This window comes from Phalacrocorax aristotelis, chromosome 12 (genome assembly GCF_949628215.1).
Source record: "Phalacrocorax aristotelis chromosome 12, bGulAri2.1, whole genome shotgun sequence".
In the NCBI taxonomy this organism is placed as follows: Eukaryota; Metazoa; Chordata; class Aves; order Suliformes; family Phalacrocoracidae; genus Phalacrocorax; species Phalacrocorax aristotelis.
The window spans coordinates 6,150,718-6,175,931 of record NC_134287.1 but is presented as its reverse complement, the minus strand read 5'-3'; the positions used below and the strand labels follow the sequence as shown (position 1 = coordinate 6,175,931).

Here is a 25,214-nt window from a genome sequence, read left to right as displayed (position 1 = left end):
TCGCTGCTGCTTTTCACCTGGGAAGCCTGCTCTGCCTCATTAGCCTGAATATCTCCATTAGCTCACAACCAAAAGAAAACTTGAAAACACTGAGGTCACAGAAAAGTCAACCTCTGGCAATGAAAGCCAATTTTTCAAGCAAAAAGTCGAGTTCCAAGGCCAACCATAGAATACACTGTATGCAGAGGTCTAGGAATGCTGGGATGTGACAAGTACAAGAACTGCTGTCAAAGAAACTGAGTCAGGAAAGCCCAAGAGAAGACAAGACAGACAAGGAGAACATATGTTTTGTTTCAGCTACACACTTACGTCTTCTCTCAGAAAGGTCACTCGGAAGAGAGATAATCAGATTATACAGACTGATTGATGAAAAATTATCCAAATTCACTCCATGGCACAACTAGTCAGACGTTCTATTTATTGACAATTAAGTTATTGCAAGTCCAAAATAAGCAATTTGAGTTGATTATATTCCCGATCCCCATCAAGTTCAATTAGGCTTATCCTGGAATCATAAGTACGGAGATGCTAGTAAAATTTTCTAAAAATAAGTAAAAAGTAAAGGAGGAGAGAAGGACAAAAGGGAGGATGTCAGTTACAGACTACCAAAAGACAAAAAAATAGGATGGAGGGGAGTGTTACTGAATGATTGACTTGACATGACTTCCTAATGGTGCCTCCTGAGCTAACACTTCTTACAATACTGAACATGCTGATGAGCTTCTGCAGTTCAGCACTTTCATACGGAAAATGAGTGCAAAACTTGTAACAAGTCAGGGAGGTAAAACTGAAGAAAATAGTGAAAAGACATTTCCAGTGGAATTTTAGTTCAGACATTTCTGAATTGTTTGTTCAGATACATGTTAACTCAGACTAAAATCTCCAACAAAATGACTCAGAACATTTTACTCCATCCAAATTTACAGTTACACAACAAATTTATTCCAACCACCAGCCAGCCAAAAAGCAAGAATGAAAGGGCCCCTAGAATAGAAAGCAATGGGAAGAGAAGGTGGGGGAAAAGCAGTAGTTTAGATAAACTTATTTGAGTCTTAATAAAGCCCTGCAGCAGACTGAATAAAAAACCTTAACCTGTTTTTGTTGTATCTTATGGATTTCTGAGCGGAAGGTGCCTCCAAAGTTACTCAGGAAAAACAGCAGCTGCAAGGGAGGGTGAGGAAGGATGTTGCAAACTTTAAGTGTTTCAATCACTTCCTGTTCAAAACTTGTTTACTCGCAAAAAGATATTTCCACCTTCCCCATTATCAAAAGCAATCACTTTCTAGAGCGATTTCTTGCAGACAGAGCTTGTGCATTAACTGGGCCAGCTAATAGCTCTGAAAGGTATAAGCCACAAGGCTTGAAGAAACCTATGAGAAAGTGCATGATAACCCTCCATAGCAGTACAACGGAACAGTTTTCAAACAAAAGCAGCATTTTTCTGAGGTTATTTCCATATGCTTGTGTCTATATTTGAATTTACTAACCTAAAGACAGACATTAATTGATTACTATGATTTATAATACAAGAGATGTGAGTGAAAACTAGCCTCTTAAGAATAGTTCTTTAAAATCTTCACTGAATATCTATCCCTCCATGTTCTTTTCTACCCTTATCATGTAGAATTTGAGTCATTGAGCATCACCCCAACAAAGACAGTGAGCTGTGATTTTATTTTATATATGCTGTATGTCAAAAAGGAGTACACATGGTAGTATACAGAGATTTTTACCAAAATAACTAACAGGAGCCCAGTGCTGCCATCAATACTCAAAAATTATTTACTTCAGCAGAAGAATTTGGAAATATAAATGTTTACCCATAGGGAATAAGATTCTGTTTTCTTTCAACAGCTGGATGTGCGCCTCTTCACCCCATGTATTTATGGCCATTGATAAACAGGTGCAGCTCCTGCACCAGGATTTCCGTCTGCCATTCAGGTCTGTCATGTTCTGCCATGCAGCCTACGTTCAGCATTGGAACCAGCTCCACTCCCTCTTTGCTGACTTGTCACGACCAAGGTGAAGGCATACTTTGCAAACACTCACCACGAAGCCAGCTGTTTTCTCTTCCCTCTCTATGCTACTGTTAACTTTGCAAGAACGAATGCTCTACAACTTCAGTGGAAAACATAAATCTACTCAGAGCTTCAGTGTAACAAATAGCATTGCAATTTTACACCAGTTACTGACCCAGAATTGTGTCAAGCAACTGTAGACCCATAAATTCCTGCAGTACACTGAGCAATATCAGGTTGAGTGCCTCCAATCTACAACGAAAGCATGGGAACACAATGTAACATCAATCCATAAAATGGTGGCTACTTCTCTGAAATCGTTAGCTGACTCATTAGGGTAGACAAAGTACTAACAAGGATCACTGCAATCAGTAACTTTCACAGAGAGCTAAATGATTGTATGGAGATGGAGGGGAGGGAATACAGAAAAAAAAAAGTGTAAGTAAAGCAATTTCCAGATAAAAATGCATACAATCCTGTCATTATATAAGAAGTTTCAAATATTTGTATTGAATTATTATCGTGTGTAGTATGAATGCTGTCAGAAAGTAATACGGAAAAATGAAATTTCTCCATGGTCCTGATATTCGTACTGCTAGCCAGTGTGAGCGGGACAGGATCTTAGCCCATCACTAGTCAGCGAGACAACATTCTCAGAATAAGACACTGCCTGATGAAAAAACCATGACGAATCAAGCCCTAAGGAACTGTGTAGTAATTACCCATTCGTATGTTCTACTCTGAGTAGTATTTATCTTCATTATGTTCAACACACTTTTTTTAAACTTTGCGGATTGCTATAATAACTGAGTATCCATCTCCTAGTACTTTCCTAAACAATACAACAACTTCACAGTGGTTTTCCTTCCCAGTTTTTCCTAATCCTTTTTTGTTTGGTTTTTTTTTTTTCAGAGGTTTTGTTTCAAGACTAGCTGTTTGTGACTTTTGCTTTGCTTGTAATTGGACATTTTGCTAAATATTTATGCTATGTTTAGGAACGAGACTATCAACAGTACAATTTCATTATAATTATTGAACATATATGCTGAGGTACTAACTGTGCTGGAGATGTATTTCACCAAGTTCAATAACAGTATTCCACAGCACTGTGTAGACACTGTGCATTTTCACTTTGATGGTATCGGAACGGTTTTCAGTAGCAAATAACCTGAAGTGCCTCTGACATTATATTATCTCTAAATGTAATTTGCATGTTTAACTGGTATTTTCTGTAGTAATATTCACACCACCCTGCCTGTTTTAAAATAAAAACTAATCTGTTCCTAATCCAGCTACAAATGAGATGATAAATAAATCAGAGGAAAAAAAATGCGTCTTTGAAATGACATTATAACAAACTATGATTGAAAAAGCAGTGTTACAGGCATTACCCATTGATTCAATACCCTCAGGCAAAATCATGTGTAACAGTATTGATGCAAAATAGTGCAGTGGAATTTATTCTAATAATTCTGGGCATGAATAATTTTTGAAGGTAATAGAAGCCAGAATCATAAATTCTTGTTTCATTTTACCACTGGACATATTCTATGCTTTTAATCAGAAATACCATACTTGAATATTTCTCTTACAACTATTCTCTAACCCTAGTTATAGGTTTATTCATATTAAATTTCTGAACAACAAAAAGTAGGTTCACTGAGTAAATTAAAATAATCAGGCTAATGTTAGGATATTCTAGGCAGTTATCTTATTAACTATTTCATAACGTGGAGTAACAAAATGTCTTCAGGCTTTCTACATGGAAAATACTTACTCCAAGTAGATTTGATGAAGGAGAAAGAAAAAGACCAGTGCTGAAGAGCTGGCACTTTGAAAAATAAAATGTTAAAAAAACATTAATATTATCTGCTGCCTTAACTGAACAGCACTTTATTTGCTAAAACGTAGTTTGTAAACAAGACCATGCTGTTCATAAAACGGAACACTTCTTTGCTTCAAATAACAGATGTATGGTAACTTCGTTGCAAAACACTGAATAGTTATGCATCCAATCTCCCATTACAATTTTTAAAATTAACAACACTCCAAAATAAATAGAGTGTGATACATTCGTACCCAGACTACAGGAATACGTTTTCAGTTTTCGGCACACAAAGCGAAGAGGAACTCGGAAATTCCTATCTGACAGCCCACACACAAAAAATTAACATGTTAAATACCACATTGTTAAAAACAAAACCAGAATAAAAATATATTGCCCCTGAGTTCTCTGACAATCTGTGTCTTATCAGTCACTAAAAAGATTAAAGGGATTACTTCCTTTTCCACTTTAGCTATATCTGTTTTAAGTCTATGTTATTTACAGTAGCTTTAGCTTGTCAAATACCGTGAGGTTGGCTTATTGTATTTTTCTTCATAAAGCTTCATATGAATGAATGAAACAAGAAAAATGCAGAATCCTGAATTTTATAAAACACAGTTGAGTGTCATTCGTAAGGGAGTATTATAAACAAACAACTTCAGAAGAACATTATTGAGACTGCAAAATCAAAGACCTGTAATTTAAGAAGTCCCAGAATGTGGTTGATTGTATTTTTACCTGAATTTAGTTTTCCCATGTATACGCATAAAGGCTTCTTTCTCTTCAGAGAAATACTGCTTTCTTCGATTCCTGTAACATACTTAGACTTCTTTCGCTAGGCAGGAGATATACTGTGCCACAGGGCTAACGAATATTTGCTTACAGCACTGACAACAATCTTGGGTTGCAGGCCAGTACGGGACCAGTCAGTCTTAGAAAGGTGAGATTTTACAATCTGTTTCTGTTCTAGCTCCCCCTTTTCCATACTTCCCTATACTAAGTTGTAGCCTTGGTCTCTCCCCTCAGAATTCTAACGTAACTTCAGGCTCCACTCATGCCATATGCAGCGTGAAGTGAGATAAACATGGTTTACTCACTTATTTGGGGCAATTGGAAGTCTACCCATTTCTTGTTGCCCACTTACAGCCTAATGAATTTAATTTATTTTTCAGTCCATCAAACTTCCACTCGTACCTCTCCCCAGCCGTTCTTATTTTGTGCCTCTTTTCAGCTCAGGCTCTTCAACCAACCCAGATTTTTTTTCCACAATGCAGCTGCTAATCAAATACACCCTTTCCACTCCCCACCACTTTGTCCAGCCGCCCTGCGCTTCCTTATCAAATCTGTACATCCACCACAGACTTCCCATTCTCACTCCCACTCCATGCCCCATTTTCCTCTCTGGCTCTTGGCTCTTCCCTTTTCCACCTTCCTCTCTACCTAGCTTCTTCTCAATCTATTTCTTTTTTATTTTAACAGAAAATCTGAGACTATAATACCTGCCCCACATTCAATAACTTACCCGAGCATACTCTTTGAATAATTTAATTAAAACACTTCAAAATGGTTGGCTCTGCACTGCCCTAGAAACTAAAATGAATAAAAAAGTATAGTCAAAATAGTTTGGATCTGCACCTACATATGCATTTTGAGAGCTCTCTCTTTTCATTAACAATACAGTTTCACTGAACTGTTCAAAAAACACACCAAGCAAAGGAAACACCTATTAGGTACGTTTATCTTTTTGTTAGATGTACAGCTTGCTATTACAAAGGGATTAAATTTAGCTAAATATATACATGAGTTACATGCACACTTTGTAAAAATTATCTATCATATGCTATACTGGAAACATTTAAACTGTTAAGAGGACACTGGGCAAATGCACACTTTGGAAGAAAATGCATAATTATTTTTTAATTTACCAAGAGGTAAGAAAAGTAGATTATTTTAATTCTTAATTTTTAAAAATAGACCAGGTGCAAAAAGAACAAATCCTCCAAATCACATATGCAATTTCCACTTTCCTGAGAGTGAGAGAGAAGAATTGGAATGTAAATTAAAGTATGTGCATCTGTTTACAATGACTCAGTGTTTAATTGTAGTAATGATTGTGTGAACAACTGATCACACTGGAAATCAATATTATAAACTTCGGATCTTTATGTTTACTTTAGTTTTAATCCAGTCATTACTGCAGACATCTACAGCAAACTTTGCAGCTGCAGCATGTTTAATTCAACAAGATGTTCTCAAGGCTGACTGTCTCACTGTTATACCTTCATAGTTTTAGAGCAGCATCTGCCAAAATAAGACTGTAATATCTAGCTTTTAAAGAATCGTAAAAAATGGCTCTTTAACTGTGCAAGTAAACTTCTACAGGCATCTTTTTCAGTGAAAGGTAGCGTGGAGTAAATGTTCTCAGATAACACAAGAAAACTGATTTTGAGACTATATTGAATATATGGTTAAACATGTGAATATCATGCAACTTTATGTAACAAACTGAGGGTATCAAATCATAGCCAGCTCTTCTTCCCAGTGATGCAAGTATTTGAGAAATAACATATTGGGTAGCGACAGAAAAGAATCAATCAATGCTTGGAAAATAAAGCTGGCATTTTGTTAGGAGAACTGTTCACAAAGTTCTGTGAAATGCAGGTAACAACCCAGACATCTGAAATCAGTCTGGCTTCCTCAGAGATGTTTCCATCCTCTAAGCCAAGCCACTATGCAAACATACCTTTTCCAACCAACATGGTCATTGTCACAGAATCACAGAATCCCAGGTTGGAAGGGACCTCAGGGATCATCTAGTCCAACCTTTCTGGGAAGAGCACAGCCTAGACAAGATGGCCCAGCACCCTGTCCAGATGACTCCTGAAGGCGTCCAACGTGGCCGAGTCAACCCCTTCCCTGGGGAGATTATTCCAATGGTGACTGTCCTCACTGTGAAAAATTTCCCTCTCGCATCCAGTCGGAATCTCCCCAAGAGCAATTTGCGTCCATTCCCCCTTGTCCTCTCCATGGGACTCCGTGTAAAAAGGGAGTCTCCATCTTCTTTGTAGCTGCCCCTTAAGTACTGGTACGTAGGGATGAGATCCCCTCTGAACCTCCTTTTCTCAAGGCTGAACAAACCCAGCTCTCCCAGCCTATCCTCGTATGGCAGCTTCCCAGTCCTCTGATCATCTTGGTGGCCCTTCTCTTGGCCCCTTCCAGCCTGTCCTCATCCTTTTTGTACAGCAGGGACCAGAACTGGACACAGGACTCCAGGTGTGGCCTGACAAGCGCTGAGTAGAGCGGGATAATGACTTCTTTCTCTCTGCTGGCGATGCCCTTTTTGATGCAACCCAGCATCCTGTTGGCCTTCTTGGCCGCAGCAGACACTGTTCGCTCATGTTGAGCTTCCCCCCACCAGGACCCCCAGGTCCCTTTCCACAGAGCTGCTCTCCAGCCAGGTGCATCCCAGTCTGTGCTGCAACTGTGTAGGTAAGACTTTTTTCAAAATAAAACTTACTGGTTAAGTGGCATGCCAGCAACGTGGACTTAGACTCAGCCAGAGAAAAATCTGAGTACCATGGGGGAGGCTAGCAGTTCAAGTATGTTGCCAGGCATGACTGGATGAGCTGCCTGCTGCAACCACTGTGGTTGTCTGTGAAGCAACTACTTGGGCAGAAGGTGGATAGTAGCAGAACTCAGCAAACTTACATACACCCTTGAGCCAGCTCATCAAAACATTACAGTCATATAATAGTCATTTACCTGGGCTGCATTTGGCTTTACAGATATCTGCAAAGACAGACAGACAGGGCAAGCCCTGCCTGAAGAGTCAGTTAAGGATTTTCCTAACCTGAAATGGTTTCTGCAGGCAAGTGATTAAAGGCTGTGCAATAGTGATCTTCACAGTGTGGAGGAAATCCAGGATAAATTTCTCCTTTCATGCTTATATTGCTTTCCCAAGGAAAACTAAATATTGTCTTAAAAAGAAGTTGGGAGCATAGGGTTTTACTATTTTCATTGTAACTGTACAGTACTTAATGTTTTGCAAAGCTGGGTGCCATTATGAAGTTTTCAGAGCATCTTGTGAATTTACTATTCAGAGCAGTTATATAAACCGCCTCTCATGCTATTCAACAACTAAATAACATTTAATGCCATTCAAATTCACACAATGGTTTTTAAATGCAAAATTGTCATCAATCATATACAGTCTTCTGCAGAGAGTGTCATACTTTTTCCAATATTTCTTTAACAATAGAAAACATTAAGGCAGCTATTTCCCACCTTAAATTTTCATAGGACATAAAACTAATAACTGCTTTCTGTTCCAATGACTTCAAAATAACACTGAGTTTGTGACCCTCCTCTTACAAAACCCCAAAACCTACAATGTTAGTGCAAGACCATTCATATGCTAATAATTTAATCAATCTAGTATACCCTAGGAAACCCTGCCATTCTTTTACAAAAAAAGTAATGCTACTTATTTACAGCACTTAATTTTCCTGCCTTGAACTACATAAAGTAATAATTGGACAAAAATCTAATTTAAAATTTAATTGGATAAAAATCTAAGTCTACAAGACAAATCCTACCCTTGGATCCCACAATCAGCTTGATGATCTCCACTGGGTAGTGGTGTGATAAAGGTGCAGGAGAAGCACTTTCTACATGGCCACAATCCAGCCATGGAGCTGTTCCACATGCCATCCCTAGAAATCTCCCACCACAAAACAGAAACAGATAAAAGTACCTTCAGCAGCTTAATGCATCTAGCCCATCCCACCTCTCAGTCAACCTAATTCACACATAGTCGCTTATGTACTCAAAAGATAATGATTTGAGGAAATACATCATGCAGAACTTCTGGCACAGAGCAGTTGAAACGAGTTCCTGTTTTATGCAGAGTCTTCTATGAAATGAGAAATTATTACAGCTCAGACGCTGAATACAGCAGGCTTCTGCCAGGCTCTTTGGCTCTGAGTAACTGATGAACAGCAAATGGCATCAAGAAGAGTGAATATATCTTGAATGAAAGGGAAAAGCAATAGGGAATTCCACCGCAGATGAAACTGCATGAAGTACAGTGGGGAAGTTTTAAACATCCTTCTTTACTGTAGCTACAAGGAATAGTTTCCAAATAGTTACCAAGATGTAAAAACAACCAAAAAGCAGCTTAATTTCTGACAATATGGGTTCTGAAGTATTTGGTAATGGTACTAGTTTTAAATTAATTCAGATAACAGAGTTTAGTTAGGAAGTAATAGTAGAAAAAGGTTGATAAATCCTGCATTTTAAAAACTCAAATTTATCCATGGAATAAGTGGTAGGGCTGGGCTTTGCATAGCAGAGTAGATCTTTCAGAAACATCTTCTGTTCTTAAGTTCAGGGCATCCTCACACCAAGCTCTACAGAGAAACACAACATATGGATGCTGCTGGCTGAGAATCTCTGGAATGCAACTTCCTAGGATTCCCAGAGAAAAGACAGTTCAAGGGAACAATATTTCTACTTAACACATGTATAGTCATGCAAACATAGTATTTCATTGCCTTGTGAACAGCAAATGTGATTCAGCAAAACGCTGAATTTGAGCCTATCTGAGGTCCTGCCAGCTTGCCCATGTTCTCAACAACCTGCTTGACAGGCTACTGGGACCCTGAGTTCAAACAAGTCATTTTAATTACATCAGAGTCAGGGTCCCCAGAGCTTACCGGCTCCAGGAGCCTGGAGCAGCCAGCCAACCTGAGTGCCTCAGAGCTTGCAGCCCCAAGAGCTGTCTGAGCTTTGGAGGTTTGGAACAGTCTGATCTGTAGGCTATCTCCAAAGCTTAGATTCAAAAAGCATTTCCCTTTGCAGAAAATGTCAACATTTTGACTTACCCTCTGATTAAGAGAACAAGCAACTTTTGAATGATCAAAATTCTTCATTAAACATTTATTCTTTCTCCCAGTTTTAGGGAAAAGCAAAATGCTAAGTGAGCTAAATCCTTCATTAAACTGATCTAATTTTTGCCACAGTGTTTAGCTACTTATCCTTATTGTACCTTTGCACTGGGGAATTAGGTTTTACTGTTGGGAAGTGAGATCAATGAAGGTTAAATGACTTGCTTAAAACTACAGAGAAAATTTGGCTACAGTGGGATCCAAGTTACAAGCTAATAGTGAAATCTCTGGACCATCCTGCTTCCTTAGGCCATATTAAAACAATATATGTGATCTCTTCAGCTCACACATTATCACTTCATTCCCAATATCAAGATGCTTTCTTCCTTCTCATATTACCTTTTCACAAGCCAAATCAGGATTAAAAGAGGGATCAGAAAACATTCAGAGAACACGAAAACCTAAAAATTGTTTGAATATACCCTCCAATGTCACATGTGTGAACAGGTACATGTTCCTTTGGCTGACTGTAATCACATCAGTCTACCAGCCTGACATGATGCCCTGTCACAAAGTGATACAAGAAAAGACATGTGTACTAGGCAAGAACAGACCTACTGCAGAGTGAGAAAAGGCACTAACAGAGTAGGTCATCTCCAGATGTTATTTCCAGTCTGCACACAAATGACTTCCACACGTTAACAGCTTTTCGTGATCGTTTTCTCTGTTGAGCCAAAATACCAGCACTATGTGCAAAATTTTACACATAAATTTCAGAGTGATTTCGCTGTGCATTTAAGACATTTCCAAGTTCAGAGCTTGGACAGTACACAGCCCTGAAGAATCAAACTGGTAAAACATCACATTATTTTCAGCCTGCTCATTCAACCTTTCCTCTAGGCTGTGTTTCCTCAAAGGAAATGAAAGTTTGTCAGGAAACTGCCTTCACAGTCTTCAATGTTAACGCTTCGGATACCAGTGATAGGCATAGTGTCTTAACAGCCATGTATGTCAGGTTTTTCGGAAGCTGAAGAAGGACGTTTCTATATCCAGTGACTACCTATAAAACCAGAGGGAGCTTCAACCAGCCAGACTGCAGCAAATCTACAGCTGCAGATACCCAACAAAGATTGGGTATCTGAACTGGATCTTCAAATGGATGAGCCATGAGGAAGAACAGGATCACAACAGCTTGGTATTTATGAACAGCAAGCTACAACCTCAGATAACGTCCAGGGACACAGAGCCAGAAGAAAAAAAAAAAAAAAAGGAATCCAACATATTTATGTTCTTGTGGAATTTTAAGAGTAACAAGCAACAAAAAGGTTTTGCAGCAATGCCAAAGAGCAGCTACCAGCAAGTGTCAGAATAACAGAAGCTAAACCAAAATCAGCTTAAATTAAAAACACAGCTTTTCTTGATGATGAATTTTTTGGACCTTGAATTTCATTTTATTGGTTACAGTCTGGAATCTAAGCTATATTTAAAACTGGTTAATTTTAATTTCAGCAGAAAGACATAGCTTATGTCTTCCAGAGTAACTCACAATGGCCTATTAGAACTTTTTGATACTGGGGTAAGGAAAGTAACTTCTGAAACTGACATTTTACACCACTAAGTTGTAGCCACATATTTTACAGTCATTCCCTGGATTCTGAAGTGGTATTAATAGTATCCAGGAGAGAGCAGGCAGCAACATTGGAGTCTACAAAACAGAATGAAACAATGTCAAATTAAGAAGAAATTGAGACTTGGATGAGATTAATCATAGAGTCAATGTAAAGGCATGACAGATAATTAGACATTATATTTATGGTGGAGCAAACTTCAAAGTTAAAGATGATGCTAAGTTTATAAGCCGACTGGACTGTACGATTTTATATTCTGGAGGATGAGGAAGTTTTTCCTTAAGTAATATGCTTACTGAAGAAAAGTGCACACTTGAGTCTGAGAGCCATGTCATGGGAGAACAGTCATTCCACATTAAGTTTTACCCACCCTCTTGATGAAGAGTGAAAAAATCCAGTATCATAGAGTTCAGCTTCAGACACTCTCTCCAGCGCCCTTCTGCATGACAATGATACTCTAGCTAACAGCACCAGGGTTTAATAAAGGAGCAACCAACAACCTCTGTGGTTCCTGAATCTTATTCCAGGATGCTGACACTGTAAAAGGGGAGAAGCACTCATACTTCAAGGACAGCTACTTCTTTAAGAATAGAAAGCCTGCGGTATTGCCAGCCACTTAAAAAAAAAAACACTTTAAAAATAATAAAACATTAAAGTGAAAGTAAATCACACATTTATTGCATTCTCATGCACGCAGATGATAGTTATTCAGCTTAAAGACAGGTGTTTAAAAATAAAACAGGGTTTAGGGCTGCACCTTCTTTAGTTAGGTCCACTAGATTTCTCTCCATTTCACCCAGATAAAAAGCTGTCAGGATGTTGTCAAAACTTGCTAATGACTGCCCTAGTACATCACAAACTTTTAATCATTGCAAAGAAAGTGCCCTTCAAATCTCTGGAGACTAAAAGCTGCAGTTCAGACAGTGAGCTGATGACCACGTTACATAAATACATAACAGAGGTCAGTGCTTGCACTCTTATTAGCTCCTGATTAAGTGTAGACACAATGCATGTTGTAACCAAAAATTCTTTAAAGTGGGTTAAGGGACAAATGACCCCCAATCTAACACGGAGTGGTGTAAAAACAACTAGTGATGCCGTAACTTCCAGCTCAAAGACCTTAGTCTTTCTAAGGAAGAGCCCATTGCTCAGCTGACCTGACTTATGGTTCACACAGAAAAATGAAATTCTTTTTTGCAAAAGCACTTCTACTTTACTTACAGAGCATATTGTTCATTCATGAATCAGGAAAGTTTTACAGTCAGAATTTTACTGGCCTGGTTCATAAATGTGTTGTGCCATTTGTAACCAGTGCAACGGCAATAATAATAAGACATGGGGAACATAAAATTTATCTTTCTTCCAGATGGCCGATCAACAAACTCCTTCATTCCGTAAGTGTAGGAATCATTGCAAGGTTTGATCTCCAGCTGGTGTAAATCACAGAAACTGCATACTTCTAGTTGGTATGTACAAGTCCTGATTTCTATAGCTTTAGGACACAGTTCTAAAGAGGCACAGATTTGGATGTGCACTTGTCTTTTTTATGAAAAAGAGGCTGACAGGTAATTGGTAGTAAATTTTCAATTTTTGTTGTCACAATTTTCTTGCCAAAGAGCTATAAAATGCCCTTTTTATTACAAAACTGAAAAAAATCGTTAGTTTGATAGTTGCACACTGTCTTCCAAAACCCGCAAATATATGAAAAAGATTCAGAGTAGAAAAAAAAAAATCAAGGCTGAGGAATAATTTCACGGTATAACTTTGTAATGAGTCCCTGGAGGAAATATCTGTTCCTTTTGTTCCCCTCCACAAAGCTATGTAATTGATTCCTAACTTCTGTGTTAATGCTCCCTATTCCTGTCAGAATCCCTTTGGAAATACGTTAAAGTAACCAGGACTCTCTACTCATTAAACCTCTTGAACACTGGAATCTGGGATTCTCTGACATGCATCACATTTCAGGCAGTGGGCCACAGTGGGCTTCCGCACCGAAGGGTTGATAAATATTAATATAGAAGACTAAAGTATACTAAATTATATATTGAAACGTAGAGCAAACCAGGAAACTGTTGTCTTTTATAATGAAAGACACTCTTTTACAAGCACTATTACAAAAAAAAAAAATCAAAGTATATTTGCTATACCACGGTTTATTAACTTCTTATACCAGCTTGCAAAATTTTAAATGATGACAGGCAAGTGTTTTCAAAGAAAGGATTCAGTCTTCATTAGGATTGAGAATTAGTTTGACTCTCCCTGACCTTTCTATCCCTTTTGCAATAAAAGTAGAAGAAAGAAGCAGGAAGGATTTGGCCCAGCTCCTGAATTATATCCCAGTGACTGCTAGAGTCATGCATGGAAGTTTGTCTGCCTGGACAGAGCCAGTGAGATCAGGAAACCTCTCTTCAGCAAACAAGGAGAGAAATACAGAAAAGATGTGATTCGGTTTTTACCTACGGTGCCTAATTAACCTTAATTAAACTTGTGTTGAGCAACTTGCACAAGGATATCTGCTTCCTGACTGGTTTTAGCTTTGAGAAAGGAAGATTTCCCACCACAAAGAAAAATGTCCTTATGAAATTCGTATGTTCATGTTCCAATCCAAATTTAAGAGATGGTCTAGTTAAAACATCCATATTTTTAGTGTTCCCCCCCAGTCAAATGTTTTTTGCATTATAATTACAGTAAAGAAGATTGTCTAGTCTTCATAATTAAGAAAAAAACCCCTAAACATTTCACGATTTGGGTATCTGTTCCCTGAAACAGGACTAATGTTACTAATAATTTTCATCACTGATTTTAAGCTTACTTACCTGATGATCCTAAAAATTAATCAACCTTGGCAGTCACACAACTTACTGCAAACTCCTCCTCTTCCACTATGTGTCATCATCTCAAGTTCACAGTTACGGACACCATTGCTGTATTACGCACCCTCTTGGCTTTATTACACACTGGGCAGCAGTGTGGAAGGCTTTTTGTTCAAAATGTTCTTTATGGGAATAACTTAATACTAAACTCCAAAGTTAAAAATAGGAAAAAATTCTTTGAATTTAACACATTAGATTATAAATGAATAGTAGAGTACTTAGAAGGGGCGGGGGGCACACTCTGTGTGTGTCCCTTCCCTGCTTCTTGTTAGAATGGCGCTACTTGATAAAAGACCCTGTTTTAAGTAGATTATAACTTCAGTGCTGCCTGGTCTGAAATATTTCATATAGTATATCTGCCTTAGAATTTTCTTTGTGGAAAATTTCAGCTAATGTAATTTAGCTATTTCTGAGAATGCAGGAGAGACAAGAACACTATTCTGCTGTGTCAACAGACCATCATGACTTCTAGTCTAGAATCTGTAGTACTTCTGTGTTTTGCAGCAGAAAATAAAATTCGGAAGTAAACTGAATGTGTCTGGGATTCAATGAGAAAAGAGAGACTTAGATATTATTAGGGAGGGGGTGGAAACACTTGAAAGCAAGCAGGGTCCCCAGTGGAAAGGGACATTTGATCCATTCATGTCATTCATTTGAAATATGGAAGTCCTAGATTTAGAACTTCATGGTCAAGACAGTTGAAATTTGCCCTGAAGGCCTGGGTTTTTTTTCCTTGCCCTTGTCATAGAATTTCTGCATCATGGTAAGTAGTAAGGAAAAAATTTTACATCTTGCTTCTCAGTCCTCCCACTAACTCCTTTTCTTTTTTTTGGGCAATGCAGTGAGGAAATGTAAATTGACATGTAGAAGGTCTGGAAATTCAGCTACAGCTACAGCTGATGGCTTTGGGAAACTTGTCATGGATATACACAATTCTATGTATTTTTCAAAGTCCTGAGGCAGATACTCAACAGGAGAAAATTCAGGCCAAATTGCAATGGATTTTTAGGGCCTTAAATCTTTATCTGCCTCAGTTCTTTACTTGAAGATTTGGGAAGACAGAGCATCTTTCTTCCCAGAGAGCACTGTGAAGATAAACTCATAATTTATCTGTGAAAAATCCTGGCTAGTCTGGTGAAATTCACATGGAAACTCACATTTCTTTCCCAGAAGGATTTGAATGGTACGTCAGATATAAAGCCTAAACACAATCAAGAAAAAATAGTACTGACTGATACTGTTCATGACTGAACAGTGCCCAGTTTGCACCACTGAATGCATCAGGGTTCTGGGTAAAAGAAGCAAATCTAATGATAGATACTTGTACACCATGCAGGCAAATTTTTCTGCGCACAAGATACAACAGTGGCATTTCTTAAATTCTCTGTATTTCCCTAGTGTATTTATCTTTGACACCCAAAAAGCTATTTAGCAGAGCACGTATTAACTTGCAGATAATAATATTTGCTGTATTACGCTGAGGCAAAGAGTTTATATTTTGAATGCTTTCAAAATACACAAGACAGGCAGGAAGACTCTGGCATCAACCCTGAGTTAATGAAGAAACGTCCCCCTTTAGACATTTGATAGAATATTTATCTGTTATGCAATTTTATATTTTCCTCTGAAGCTTCTAGTATTGACAATTGTTGGAGACAGGCTATTTGACTAAATGGATCATTAGTCTGATTTTTTCCCCAGGTTTCTATGTGAACTGAGGATGTTATAGCATCTGAGCCTGACAAGCACGTATGGAGGCAGCTGAAATGGAGTGAGGGCTTAGGTGACTGCTGCATCTCACAATGAGACAATGCTGCATGTAAGCAGAGATGCTAAAAGCAGTCTCCATTCCATAATGAATATATAGGAAAGATTAATGTAAAATCTTGACATGGTACTTTTGCCTTCCCCTATAATGACATCAATAAACATCTTCAACATTGATTTTTGCCTATTATTAAAATGGCCTAATATAAATACAGACATTAAGCCAGATAAATGCAGAGATCAGTATAACTGCAGCCAAGAGCATTTAGACCAGAAATACGACCAATTACTACCATGACTAGCAAGCCTGACTAAACAGAACTCCACACAGACTTCTGAATGCAGGGCTTTAAAAGCAGGATGATCCCTGCTTTCCACTTCATATCACACCCTAGAAAAACTTCGTCAGGCCTTCTAGTTGAGCCTGTACCACTCAATATCCTTTCTTCCTTTGAAATGTCAGCACAATCCCTGTTGAAATTGTGCCTATGACACAGAAATGACCTTTCATTCTGAAATGGGACAGTAAAATAGTTTTCTCAAAATACTTGCAGGTGAGTTATTCTGTTTTGTGAAGGCTGCACAATTCCTTCTAAATACCCTTGTCTAATGTATGTTTATTGTTAAATTTCAGAAATTACCTCAGCAATGCCAAAAAAAGATTTCTGGATTTACTTACTCAGATTTGATCAGGTTCTGTCAGTGAAATTAAATCTTGTGAAGGTGGGACTGGTTTACCACATAACAAATAGAGAATTAAGCTAAAATATTCTAAATACTTGAATATCAAAAATAAACTGAAAAAAACAATACCTTTTTCCTGTCATATAAGGCATGGTTATCCAATATCATCTTCCTTTCATGAGTAGCATACCTCCGCAAATCACGTCCAAATTGCTGTAAAAGATATAGCAAGTATGAGCAATGCTGGCAAATTATCCCTTGTGTAAGAGCTCCAACATCAAACCAAATAATAAACAAACTTTAAAAATACCTCTGTTATAAGACAATAGGCTGAAAAAAACGGATCATCTGATAGGACAATGTTTTGATAGGCAATGGTCCATCATTTCACTTGGTTAGTCTGAGAATAGTTGGGTACTGTACAAGAAAATAAGGTTATGCACAGCCTATGGTGGGCTCCCAGAGTCTGCAGGTGAATTATCTCAACAGGGAGTGAGAGCTGAGTGAGGCAGAGAAAGATGGAGTCATTGCCTACTCAACCAAGTGGCCACAACAAGTGCATTTTTAGTGTAGACACCACCTGCAGGGTTGAGAGAAGGGCTTTTAAGTAGCCAAACGCTCCCAGGATAAGGACACCAAAGTCTGCAGGACTTAATCCAAGGTCCAAACAAATACATTTTATTATCTCAAAACAGAAAAGTGACTGAAGTAACTCATCAGCTCAGCAGGTGAATACATCAATTGCAACATTTTGCCTGGTCTAAAACATCCTGCTTCCAATTAACCTGAGCAGAACAGAGTGGCAATGTACTTGTACTGCTTCTAGCACATCAAAAAGATCATTCAGAGCAGACTCCGGAGTTCTCCATTACACCATGTAATCACTCCCTAAGAAAATGAACATCAGAAGGCAAGCATGTAGAACAGATTGAAAAATAATGCTGTCTGGAAAGAGATTAATCATTTGAGTTTTGAGTTTGCATTTAGATAGAATTTTTAATTTTGAAATTATTGTACTATTTTATATTAAACCCACTGACTGCAGTGTGTATTGTGAAAGTAGCTAACATTTCAAGTTTTCTTAACTTATTAAAATATAAATCAAGACATATTTTATTGTAGTTCAAAACTAATTTGTAAATTTTAATTTTTTTCAATTTTTTACAGTTCAAAACACTCAGTTAAAATACAACTGGAAGAAAGCATTTTATCTAATCAAAAAGAAAGATGTCAAATTGTTTTCAGTTTCTTATGAAACAAATTAGGTTCCAATTCAGAACACCTCCTCCTCAAATGTTTAATTTCCTGTAAAATCCTGTGACACTTTCCAAACCATCTTTCGACTCCGTAACCATTTAAATTGCTTGTTAACAGTAGTATGATGTAAAAAGACAACACAACCGACTGAAAATCTAGCTCTTCAGTCCATGAACCTAAACACTAAGCTTTGAGGAAAATAGATGTTAACTCCTCTAGAGGGACATCCATAAATGTCAGTGATGAGTTCATCAGCTCCAACCTATGATCCCGGGTTGATGACAGCATGAAATGTGACATGTGGAGAAAAAGAACATCTTTTTAAAAAATCCATGAACTCTGAATGGTCCTGCAACAGCAAAAATAGGTTAGCAATGTTAAGAAAACAGACTGCTGTGGTTACTTACCCTGGAGCCTGTCCAGCCCAACAGAGCATATGGGTATTGCTCAAAAGGGGTTATGACCAGATCTACACGGATTGCCTTCCAGTCTTTGACTTCTGACATATCACCTTTTTTTGATGTGTTGTAACTGCTGTTGTCTGCTCTTGGCTGATATAATTTTAAAATTGCAAAACACTTCTGAAAATGATCCATGGCATCAACTTTTATGCTTGGTATCTGTTCTTTTACAAATGTTGATTCAATGATATCACAATATAGGAGTAAGCCCTAAAGAGAAGACATTGCTTATATTGAATTGCTAGACTGCTTTTACTGTAATTCCAGAGTTTATAGACAGTTGCTTTAAAAAATTCATGTAAAATGCAGTTTCACTAAACACAGAGCTGTGCAGGGGCAAATCCGAGCTAAGCAGAGAACAGAAATGACTGCAACTGTTGGAAAAATATTACCATATCCTTTGAGGGAAATCTGCAGTGGTAGTCATCTGATAGTGGTGATGTCCTGCCCTGTACTAAGGAGACAATATTTGCAATTCTTCCCCTCCACCCTTTCTTCCTAAGCCTTTTGTAGTTTCTGTCAACAGAAATTTCTGAGTAGGGATTGATGCTTTCCCGCATGGCAGACATCTAGAAAAACAGATTAGTCCAGAGCAGAGTCTTGCTGACACATTCCAAACAGCATTTGTACTGTGTCTGTTGTGTGAGATTTCCTTGTGACAAGGTCTGGAGTCTCCAGAGACATGGAATGGCCCTGCCTACGCCTTCTGTTTGAAGAGTGTGCACCAAAAAAGCATTGATCCTCAAGAGCCACATTTTATCAAAGCATAACCAAGATTTTATTTTTAAAATAAAGACCATTCAGAGTGATAAAAATGGAAGTAATAGAGTGTTGTCAATTAATTCCTTCTAATCCAGCGCTGTAGGAAGGGCTGAGTGGAAAGAGGCAGCGCTTTCTTCCACCCTTGCTCTGTAGCCAGCAACCTTTCAATGGCTCCCAGGGTTGCAATAAACTCTGCGCTATTCCCTCTAGGCCATTAAGAAAAGCATCTTTCTGTCATTCCTCAGGCCAGCCTTTGTGCCTGTTCTTTGCATTTCTAGGCAGCTTCCAAGGCTACTGGTTTTCTGGGCATCTGAGGCTTACCCTGCACTCCCAAAGCTTCTTAGAGCTCTGCATGTTCAGCTGCCCTCAGGTAAAGTGCAATCTCCCCTTACCAGCCAGAAAACCTCTCTCATCACCCAAAGCACAGCACCTGGGACAAGACAAAGAGCACCACCCCTCTCTCTGCTGCCCAGCACATCCTTTTTTTAAAGAATACAAAACCTCAAATACACAATAACAAAGAAATAAAGCAGATACCATCCATCACGCCATTTCATTCAGTCATCCTTGAGTCTTCAGAATAGAAATGGAGCTTGATGTGTAATAATATAACAATGCTCAGTGTCGCTGAAGCCACCTCTAGCAGGAGGGCTCAGCTGGCAAAAAAATTCTGCTTTCTGAGAGTGATCCTACATGATGAACACACTTAGATGTGTGTCTACATCCTGGTACACTCAGTCTTAATTTAGCTTTTATAGAGTCATAAAATATAGGAGACAAGCGTGACTATGTCCTCTGAGCTCCTGATTTCACAGAAAGTAGAGATTTCTGAGATTTGCCTTTGCAAAAGAAATTTAACTTTGTTATAAAGGTTAGCAACAATAGCACATAAACCACTTTCTTCATAGTCTATCAGATGTTTAATTGTTATTACTAGAAGAAAAACTACTAAGCTGAACTTCCTAACCTCACATACTGTCTAGATAAGCTCATCAGTTTTCATCTTCAAGATCAACAAGACTGTAACTGTCACATGTCTATTCATAGCTTCTTTTACATTTCTTTAAACCTACACATTGATCAAACCCACTTCTCAGATTTCTCACTGATGAGGTGAATAGACTCAGATTCTCAGAATTTCCATCATCAGGGTTTCTTTAGGTCCTTGGATGAAGTTTTTGTCTCTCCTTTGAAGTCCCTCAAATGTTTACACATTCTCCTTCCTCTGGACTAGGAATTCTTATACTAGTCTCATCATAAAAAAACATGGTCAGGAATGCCTCCTGACCTCTAGGTAACGTACCCCTCAACATATGGTAAAGGATCATATTAGTTTTGTGTTTTTTTTTTTTAAACTTCAGTATTGAACTGAGACTGCATAGAAGTGGTTTTATTTTATGGCTGTTAATGGTTAACTACAATGGTCTCCAGGTCAGACCTCTTATGAACACAGGTGACAGTGGAATAATATCTCCATGTTAAACATCAGGTTTTGATTATTTCTTTTATGAAGTGCAAGTGTGGTAACTTTACATGATAATATGTTAAACACCTTAGAGAATACTTTACAGCAACAAAATTACTTTTTTTTCACTCAGAGCTATAATTCTGACAAAAGAAGCATAACAAATACACTTAAGATATGATTTCCATGAAGAGACACTGATAGGTATAATTATATTTTCAGCCACCAGGTTTTTGTTGATGATAGTTCCAAATCAATGACCCCTTTATTTTACTGGGAGTCAGTCACAGGCTGTTTTATGGGTCACTGAGACAACCTTTTTAATGATAAATATTTGGCTTGCATTGCCATTCTTTCACTTTTTTTTATTTTTTCCTGATTTTGAAAATTTATTATAAACTAATATGAGAAAACTCCTTACGTAGCTCATTGTCTTGGATTACTAGTTTCCAAGCCTGCTCATTTGAAAATGCTTAATTTTAGCAGGTGCTCTCTCACATCCGTGTTTAAAACAGATAGTAATTTTTTCTTAATTTTACCCCAACGTGACAGGGCACTGATGCTTGCTATTTCCAATATAGACTCAAAACAGCTGTTGAATGTTTATGCATAACTGCTTATCATCTCACTCTTTTTGATGAAACTATGCCTACCTTCAGTTAATTTTTTTGCTTTTAATGCTAAAAATGCTTTCAATATCATTGATCATTGACCATTAATTGATGACTTCAAGCTTTTATTAAGCACTGACATTCTTCCCATTCTCTACAAAACTCTTGTAGCTACTTCATCAGTGCTTCTCATATTTTGCTTCATTTTCCTTCTTGCTCTTAGAGATTTGGGGCATTACATAGCATATCCCACAATGAATCTAAATAGTTTATTTCCCTAGGCAGAATCCTAACTAGATTAAGTTTGGTAAGATCTTATTTTATAGTTCCATGTACCTACATTGCCAGTACCTGTATGCTGTTTGTAGATAGTGTGCTCAGATCACCAGTTTTGCACATTTGCCACCGTCTATATCAGTGTTTGTGTCCTCTTCAAACGAGGTTGAAATCTCCTCAGTTTTGGTGCAAGACATTAGCAGATAAAGCCCAACTTTAGATGGACTACAAAAGAAATGGAATTGCTGCTGTAGGCGGGAAGTCTTACTAAGATTTTTGTTTCTGGTCACTTGAGAAATCCAGCAAGATACCGCAGCCTGCAGTGGTTGCTCTCTTCAAGAGCACGCAGATGAGCACCTGGGGAGTGTTTTGTCTCAGTGACATCTGGGGACAGTCGTGCATGGCCACCAGTATCCCATACTTGGATTTTTAGCCTGTAAGCTCCTGAGGAGATATGATTATGTATAACCGGTGTGTCCGTAATACATAAAATGGCCTGGCCATAAATCTTCAGGCCTTTTAAGATGTCAATTTTTAACTTTTAGTTATACACTGTATCCTCTGCTTCATCAATATTTTCATTCTAACACTTATCTGTGTTATCTTATACATGATCTCTCCTGCAACAGCTTTACTTAGTTTTCAGAGTAATTTTTTCCAGCTTGCTACTCATTACAGGAATATAGTCGTAAATTGAAAGAGGGTAAATTTGACGTCTCAGTCTTTGCTGTATTGCCCACATTAAAAATTAAGAAATTCCCTGTGCCTAAAGTCATCCTGGATACCTACTAAAGGTCCTCCCTTGGAGATCTCAGCTGCTTGAAGAGTACAAATTCTGCCTGTTAAAGCACAGCATTTAAAGACGGCTCCCTTCTCTCTTTTTTTTCTCATCCTGTTTTCATATTGAGAAACTTCAGGGGAACACTCCCTGAGTGCCCAAGATATAATACCAAGCAGTCATGAAGCAATTACAACAAATCATTATTGGAGCCTTCCTACTGCTGTTTTCCCTTGCTGACTAGGCCGTGTCTCCTACTTGAATACATTTTAAGTATTTGCAGTTGGCCACGGTTCACAAGTGTGACTAGAACAATATTTCAGGACTACCCCTCTCTGCGTCATGCTTTAGTGCTTTTTTCATAGGCTGGGCAATTTCTAAAGCTAATAGGAAGATCATGAGAGGATGTAGACCACTGTAAGTATCTACTTCACTTAAGAAAATGCAATTAGGCAGTAATTACACAAGTGCCAAGTTCAACGAGCGGTTGAAACCTGATTCAAAGGCAGGATATCACCTTTAAATAGGAGCCAAAGCATAGGTCATATCCATTGGGATAATGTGTCCAATTAACCTAATTTGATTTGGCACTGGACATTACTATCATCCCATAAAGTAAAGCTGAAATGGCACTTCTGTGCATTTTGAAAAAGTATTGCCTCAAGGGGCAGTCAGCTATGAAGATTGTGTGAAATTTTGGCTACTGCTAGCTGCAAAACAGCAGCCTTCTCATTACTCTGTGTCAGGGACTCTGCACTTGTTATTTCGGCGCGATCTCCACACCATAAAGTGCTGTAGACCTTGTTTACAGGATCAAGTTTTAAAATGGGGGCTTTTTCATTTCTTAAATTTACAACACCATCAAAACCAAATGTATATTTTTAGGGCAGTTATGTTAATACCCACAACAATTTTCCCTTTTTAGAATTACTATGCACTTTTACTTAAATAGGCTGAGTGCTGGCACATCAATAGCATTGATTTTGGAGTAAATCCATGATCAAACTGAGGAAAAGTGTGAATTTTTGGAAAAATATGTAATTCATAGCTGAAAAATCAACCCAAATATGGTCATTAGCATTCTTTATAATTTTTAATTAAAGGAAATACTATCCTATTTTTAATATTACAAGCTGTTATTATTCATAATTGTTGGTAGCTGGATTAATTCTGTTAAAGCTAAGTAGGACCACTTTATACCACCTGAAAATGTAATCCAGTATGTTCTTCTGAAATGCTCTTTGTTTGCTTTAAGTTGCTCTTAATTTCCTTCTAAGATGGTTTAATAAAGTGAAACTGAATGTTTTTTTAGCGAAATACCTATAGCTAATCCAAAATAGGATGTAGGCATGTTAGTTCAGAAAAATCTCTACCTGGGTGAGACAGATGGAGTTCTATAAAGTCGAACAACTCAAGACACTGATGCCTGGGAGCAGTCAGGTGCATTAGAGTGAGGAATCATTGGCAAATGGCATCAAAGGCTTGATCAGCAATACAAAACTTTGCAGCTGCTGCATAACCATGCAGCCCCTTTGCTCCCTTTTTCTTCCTGAAGTTCCCTGTACAACAGAATGGTCAAATTCTGGGCATGTCCTGAACAGCCTGGTTTTGACAGAAATGGACAAACCAGCACCTCTCTCTATGTCATGAGCATTTGCACTGGTGAACAAGATAAACTGATTGGTAGATATACAGAGACATATACATACATACCTACCCACGTGCAGGTATACAATACACACCAGAGAGATCAGATGTCACGAGAAATGCCACTGCTGCCTGGCTCTTCGCCTAACACATAGCAGGAAATAGAACACTTCTGCCTACTTTATGCAATACCTTCACAAGCAGGACAATCAGATTCAGCCCCATCCTCTGCCTAAAGCGATTTGAGCCAAGTTCCCTCATGTCCAGTGCTCTAACCACCATGCAATAGTCTATTTTAGGTAAGAATATCCTCAGCCTCTGCTGAAGCTGAGACAGAATGCAACAAAAAATTCATAATGCATTGAGTCAAAAGGTGAGACAATATGCATTCACAAAGGAGCTCTGCATCCTTATAGACAGTGTTCCTCTGAAAAAAATAAGCTCTTTTTTCTGGCCTCTTAATTGTTTCTGTATCTTGTTGTAGAAACAGGTTTTGTTGCTGCTAAAATCCAGCTGTCACTCAATAATGAATGTGCTGCTGTTCTGCAAACCCTGTTTACAAAAAAACCTGTTTTCAGCAATGGAGATCAGTTACTTGCTCCTCTCCATCCACCTTAATGGGACATCAAGCCTTCCCTTTTCTGACCTGTTCACCTCAGCAAGGGTGAATAATAGAGTCTAAACCAGACCACTAATATACTAAAATAAGAAAGGACAGGCAGGCACCTACATTCCTCTTTTTCCTAAAAGCCAAAAGAAAAATGCAACATTTTACTTACATAAACACAAAGGGGAAAAATGAAAAGTGCAGGAAGGTAAAGGTAGTAAAGGTATCTCTTCCTTTATTGAAAGTAGATATGTAACAACAGGAACAGTGCTAAATATAGCTATATAGGTTTTTGGCAAAAAAAGAAAATGTCTTTACGCAGTATGAGAATGAAACTGCATTGACACAGATGGCTCAGCGTGTTTACCAACGGACTTCCAAGCTCTAACCTGCAGAAGTAATTTCTTACTTTCTTTATGAAGCTTTTTGGAACCGTTAAAACCATAACCTGTGTACTGTATTGCAGCTTTTCCATTTTGCCACTCTACTTTGAAGCTCAGAGGAGACTTTGTGTTTTGTGCTCCTCAGTCCATTTATCCCTGGTGATGCTGCATCAAAGAGCATGATGGTGTTGATTTAACCACTTAGTTTTCAACAGCTTTCAGTGGAAGGATGTTGTTACATTAAACTTTTTAGATAAGAAAAAGGGCCTTTTAAACAATTTAAATAA

At 38.1% G+C, this 25,214-nt stretch overlaps 1 protein-coding gene across 1 annotated transcript in view; it reads right to left on the bottom strand.

Moving 5' to 3' along the window:
* Window positions 1-25,214, bottom strand: part of DNTT (DNA nucleotidylexotransferase) — a 95,744-nt gene that overhangs the window by 9,959 nt on the left and 60,571 nt on the right. Inside the window, exons 9-10 of the mRNA XM_075108053.1 lie at window positions 18,345-18,608; window positions 16,810-16,893 (exon numbers count right to left, since the gene is read on the bottom strand). Coding sequence (XP_074964154.1) covers window positions 16,810-16,893; window positions 18,345-18,608 — 348 coding nt within the window. The remainder of the gene's footprint in view (window positions 1-16,809; window positions 16,894-18,344; window positions 18,609-25,214) is intronic.